This window comes from Diabrotica virgifera, chromosome 10 (genome assembly GCF_917563875.1).
Source record: "Diabrotica virgifera virgifera chromosome 10, PGI_DIABVI_V3a".
Lineage (NCBI taxonomy): Eukaryota > Metazoa > Arthropoda > Insecta > Coleoptera > Chrysomelidae > Diabrotica > Diabrotica virgifera.
In genome coordinates, this window is record NC_065452.1 from 92,321,884 (window position 1) to 92,327,883 (window position 6,000).

Sequence of the window (6,000 nt, forward strand, 5' to 3'; positions counted from 1 at the left end):
TGATGCCAAAATGAGAGACCATAGGTTGAGATGGTTTGGTCATGTTCAATGTCACAACACTAATCACCCAATACAAAGAACTGCAGGTTCCTGGAACTACTAGGAGATGAAGGTCAAAGGGATAAAAGTGAAAGAGAATGAGATATATGATACTTAGTTTCAATGTAGGTATGTACCTGAATAGAAATCTAGATATAATCATGAACTTTACCAACAGTTTAAAAAAGCACCCACACATGAAAGAATTTGCTACACAGCAGAGACTTTGATGGGCTGGTTATGTAGTGAGAATTGATGATAAATCATTGCCAAGAAGAGGTCTAAATGGCAAAATGCAGGACAGATGAGCAAAAGTGGACCATGTAAAAGAGGCCCCTATTGACATTGCATAAATTAGAGGTAAAAATTACAGGAGACCAAGCATCGAGTTAAGCCTAGCGCCATTGGAAGAAGAAGATTAATATACCTTTATATCGAAGATGGCGATGGTAGTTTTTTCAATATTTTGGTCTACAACCAGGGTTGGCAAAAACCAAGGTTTTTCAAAAAACCAAAAAAACCAGGTTTTTTTATTTAAACCAGGTTTATTTGGTTTAAACCAGGTTTATTTGATACAAAGTATTATAAGTCTAAATACTTCAAATACGAATAAATTATTTTATAACATAATAGTAATAAACAATGAAAAATTATAAAGACAACTTTTATTTTTATTTACACACACAAAAAATTAATATAACAAAAAATATCTTTAAACGTAATACTGTTCAAAATACAAAATCAGAAAATACAAGTTCGAAAATACAAAAATAGAATTTATTTATCTTTAGTTTGTTCATTTGTGGCAGATGTATTAACACGTTATTCGCCCAAATGAAGCAAAAAATATCCCACCCCCAGGCCCAACTTAGTTTTTCTAGTAAATCATTAGGTTTTTACACTGGATATGATAAAAGTGGCTGTTATAAAGTGCTACGTTAAAAAAATTCTCTAAAAATGTATTTTGAAAATGACACCCTACTTATGGGTTTCAGACCCTCTGACGACCGAGTGCTGCAAAACCTGAATATCGGTTGTCATTTTTTTTGGAGTTATAACAAGTCTGTGTGTGCTAAAATTGCAGATGTGTTGTTTAGTCTACAATCCATTCTTTGAAACTTGTCGGTACTTTAAGGAAAAGTAGAAAAAACAATCCAAAGGATGTAGAGGACCAAAAATTAAATAAAGGACACATTTACGCAAATGAAAGTAATACAGGGGTAGGTGTTTTAAAATGGCAGGATATACGTGATATTCTTTGTCTAAGCACTATTCATACTGACACAACCACTAAATATACAAGAAGAGGAACAGACCTAGAAAATCCATCTCTTATAGTTGACTATAATTATTCATATAAGTCATTCATAGATCTATCCGATCAGTTGAATTCATATTCTTCCCCTTTGCATAAAGGAATTAAGTGGTATAGAAAACTTGCATTTGAAATATTACTTGACTCAGCAGTAGTAAACGCTTTTATAATATACAAAACTGTGACAAATGCCAAAATATCAATAACGGATTTTAGACAGAACATTGCTCTAAGTATAAGTATGTTACAAATCGATGAAGTAGATGTCCGGAAAGTGCCGGAAAATGATAACAGAAAGCATATTTCGCATGAAGTTGCTTCAAAAGATCGTTGAAAATGTGTAGAATGTTACGCGAAAATAAGCGCTGAAGAAGGCAGAAAAACCACTCAGAAGAAGGGACAAAAATCAAAATTTTCATGTGATGCATGTACCTAATAAGTTTTATTGTTTGCTGTTTTTTTGATGTTCACCATTATTCTGCATAATTAATAAAAACTGTTTGTATTATTTAATTAAAATAAAAATATTTTTTCATAAATCCTTGATAACTTTTTTGAAAAATTTTTAATCATAGTAAACACATAAAAAGTGTCGAGCTCATTCACTAGTACAGTAGACTCCCGTAAGTTCGGCCTCCTCGGGACCGGACCCTAGGCCGAACTTAAAAGTGGCCGAACTAACCGATGCTTATCTAAAAAATGTCCATTTATTTTTTGTATTAATCTAGCAAAAACAAAAAAATTGTACATTAAGTTGAAGACATCACAGAGGAATACTCTGACATATATTTAACACATATGAAAAGATAGACCGTTACAAAAATACTATTAAACAATAGTTACAGAACTTTAGGCCTAATAAAATTTAAAAATAGTATTGCACATGGGTTTTTTGGCTTCTTAAACACTTAAAAAATCAGTCATTTTTTTTCTGAATTTTTAACAATCTCACTTTTTAATGATCATTCCATCGATGGCAGTTGCTTATTTTTGCTGTTTGACGTAGGTAGCTGCCAGTTGCAAAGCTGTTTTGCCTTCACCGAGGCTCATTTTATTTTCTTTATCTTCATCCTCATTATCAGCAGCATCTGTATCGTTATCCTTCTCATTTTCTTGGCGAATGACACACTCGGCGATTTCGTCGTCGTCCAAAGCCTCGTTGTGTAGCTCCTTTTCAAAGTCGATCCACTCCAAAACATCTTTTTCAACAATGGGACCACAGTTCGGTAGTTTCTGAAGGTCGTGCAATAGAGCTACATTGTCATCAGGTTCGTTAACAAGAATGTTGTTTGGCTTATCTGCAAGATTTGGCCAAAGTTTTTTTCAAGACCTTACAAACGTCGATGGTGGTATTTCAACGTATGCCTCGGCCGACATGTACACAACATCCTTCATATTAACTGACTTCAGCACTTTTAAGAGGTCTAAGTTGTCATCAGCCTCCAGTTTGGAAAGAACTTCAGAAAGCAGTTTTCAGCGATACTTTCTCTTGAAGCACTCAATGACCCCTTGGTCCATTGGCTGTTGAGGACTGGTTACATTGGGTGGCAGGAACAGCAATTTAATTTCTTTTTCATCGTCACACTGAAGACCTTCCTGGTGAGTAGGCGCGTTGTCAAGCAGTAGAAGTTCTTTGATGGGCAGATTTAATTTTGTCAAATGGTTTTTCACTTTCGGAACAAATTCGCACACACACCATTCCCTGAACAAATATGTGTCCATCCGTGCTGATTTCTGCGACCGGTAATACACTGGTAGGGTTTCCATGTTTATGTTCTTAAACGCTCTCGGTTTTTCTACTGTGCCAATGACAAATAGGGGTATCTTGTGGGTCCCCGAGGCATTTGAACACAAAGCGACCGTTATCCTCTCTTTGCTAACTTTAAATCCTGCCGCAGATGTTTCTTGTGAGGTGGCAAAGGCTTTTCTGGCAGAAGTCTAAAACTTAACCCAGTTTCGACGATGTTGTAGATTTGCTGTGGACTTAAGTTTTGGTCACCAATGATTTTTAAAAATTTTGCAGAACAATTTTGCAGACCCCGTGTCTCTTTTTCCATCGGGAGAGCCATTCTTCACTAGCCAAGAACGCCTCTTCTGGTTGAAGCTTTGAGTGCAAGATCATAGCCTTCTCTTTTACGATTGGTCCAGTTAACGGGGTTCCTCGTCTTCGTTCTTGAACGAACCACAACCACAGAGCATCTTCCACCAGGCAACAATTCGTGTTTTGCTTTTCTCAGTGTGCAACGCTTCTATAGAACTTTTTCCGTTTAAATCTGTGTACAAAAGCCTTCAATAGTTTTTATATTACGCCGCCGCCAGTCGTTTATTGTACTTTTGCCACGTTTTTGTTTCTTTTGTATCACATTTAAATCTCTGCAAATACATTGCACGAATTCTCCTTTGTCCAATCTTTCCAGAGCTTCTAGTCTCTGTTCCATTGACTTGTACTTACAGTTACGCGTTTCACTCATTTTTAAGCAGTTTAATGCACGACGCGAAACAGTTATTGTCCACACACACAACAAGTATACAGTATACTGTCTATATTATAAACAGTAAAAATTGCAAGTGAAACAAGAATGTGTGTGACTAATGCTCAGAGAGGTGGCCGGACTAAGCGGAGACCGAACTAACCGAGGCCGAACTTACGGGAGTCTACTGTATTGCCTGCCAGGCCCTTCTGTAAAAACTTTCATATAGATAAATGTGTTTCGAAGCACTGCAGTTGGGTTACAGGCTTTGATGTTAACGCTAGCAGTGAAAGTTGCCCTATGGGTGTCAGGGCGTATAGGACCACAGGATCTGAAACCCAAATGTCAGGTGTCATGGCGATTAACGTGTTAAAAACTTTAAATTAAATACAAAATCCATTTTGGTTTTTTTTTTTATAAAAGCCAGTTGGTTTAAACCAGTTGGTTTATACCTTGGTTTAAACCAAGGTTTTAACCATGTTGGTTTAAACCTGCCAACCCTGGATACCACCCTACAATATAACACATTGGAGACCTTACAAAAGTAGACAACTAAGAGAAAGACCACAGATGATATGGGTAGATGACATAAAAACAATAGCCAGAACAAATGGAAAGTATGTTGCTCAGAATATAGATCGATGGAAGGAGTTTGGAGAGATCTGTGTCCAAAAGTGGTTAATAGAAGGCTAACAAGAAAAGTACCTAATAGATATCTAGACATTATAATTTAATAGGTCGTTTGAGAAACACAACATGTAGAAAAAAAAATGATATTTGTTTTTTGCATCTTTAATAATCTTAGGTAGATATAGTCACATGTTGCAAGAGAAACCCAACCCCTTTTTACCATTCTAAGTGAACCTACAGAATTGAGAAATTTTTCTGAATCAAGAGCCGGCAACCCCGAGATGTTTTTTGTACTTTCCCACAACTTTGCTTTTGTGGACATGTTGGGTTTCTCAAACTACCCATTCAATTATGAACTTTATCAACTGTTCAAAAAAGAACCAACACATGTAAGAGTTCGCTAGACTCCAGAAACTTTCATGGGCTCGTCATATAGTGAGATTGGTGATAAAAGATTACCAAGAAGAGGCCTAAATGGTAAAATGCAGGGAAGAAGGGCAAATGTAGACCATGTAAAAGCTGCTCCAATTGGCGTTGCATAAATTAGAGGCAATAATTACAGGAAACCAAGACTCTAACGTCATTGTAAGAAGAATAATATACCTTTATATCATAATTTGGAAGTTTTTTTGATATTCTGGTCTGAAACATGCCCTGCTTCTTGTAATATGTGAAATAAAATATTTAGAGACCAGCTAGACAACTACTAATGCATGATTCGTAAGATCTTATTAACATTTAATCAATGACTTAACATTGGTCAGTAAAATATTTGCCCATACAAGACAATGACTGTCCTAAATTGATTTCTGATTTGGCTAATTAATTTGAGGTTATTGATATCACCCAGCGTAAAATACTGATTAATTATAACGGTAAACGGGTATTTAAACAATTTACCTAAATAGTAAAATAGTAAAGTTAAACTTACCTGAACCATTTTTTCAAACTAACTTAAGAACTTCTCGGTTGATTTACAAGTAGAGTACTATCGGCGTCGGTCTCTAACTACTTAGAATTTAAATATATTCACTCAAGTTAAAGTAGCACAATAATTCAAATCATAAATATTAAAGAGAGGTAAAGGTGTATATCGCCTATTCAAGGTTAATCAAATTTTAAACTGGCTAACAACGCTAAAGTCGCTAAAAAACACTCTACGGAACTCACTCAATCAACTGTCGATAATTGTTTTGATATGACGTTACATGTTACAGTTACATGTCATGTTACATTAGGAGTTATTTAACCTTTTGACCGAATTCGAAATTTGACAGCAGTTTTTTTCGTTTTTTAGCTGCATAATAAAACAGTAATGTTAGTTGCATAAATAGACCCAAAAATTTTAAATGAGTAGCTTCAGCCATCTTTTGCTTCTTTAACACGTTTACTGCCACCACGTTGGTCCTACAGGACCAACACTCATGTTGCCTCAACAGGCCACATTGGTCCTGGTCCAACATATACTTTGTCTTAGCAGGCTGTGTTGGTCCCCTGGAGTCAACATATTTTCTAATAGTTTCTGGGCCGTTGGAGCAACTGTAC

The 6,000-nt window shown here is 35.8% G+C and overlaps 1 protein-coding gene across 1 annotated transcript in view; it reads right to left on the reverse strand.

Moving 5' to 3' along the window:
* LOC126893350 (probable very-long-chain enoyl-CoA reductase art-1) overlaps window positions 1–5,696 on the reverse strand; it is a 52,633-nt gene extending 46,937 nt beyond the window's left edge. Inside the window, exon 1 of the mRNA XM_050663433.1 lies at window positions 5,387–5,696. Within this exon, the coding sequence (XP_050519390.1) occupies window positions 5,387–5,395 (9 nt within the window). The 5' untranslated portion in view covers window positions 5,396–5,696. The remainder of the gene's footprint in view (window positions 1–5,386) is intronic.
* Between the last annotated feature and the right edge of the window lie 304 nt (window positions 5,697–6,000).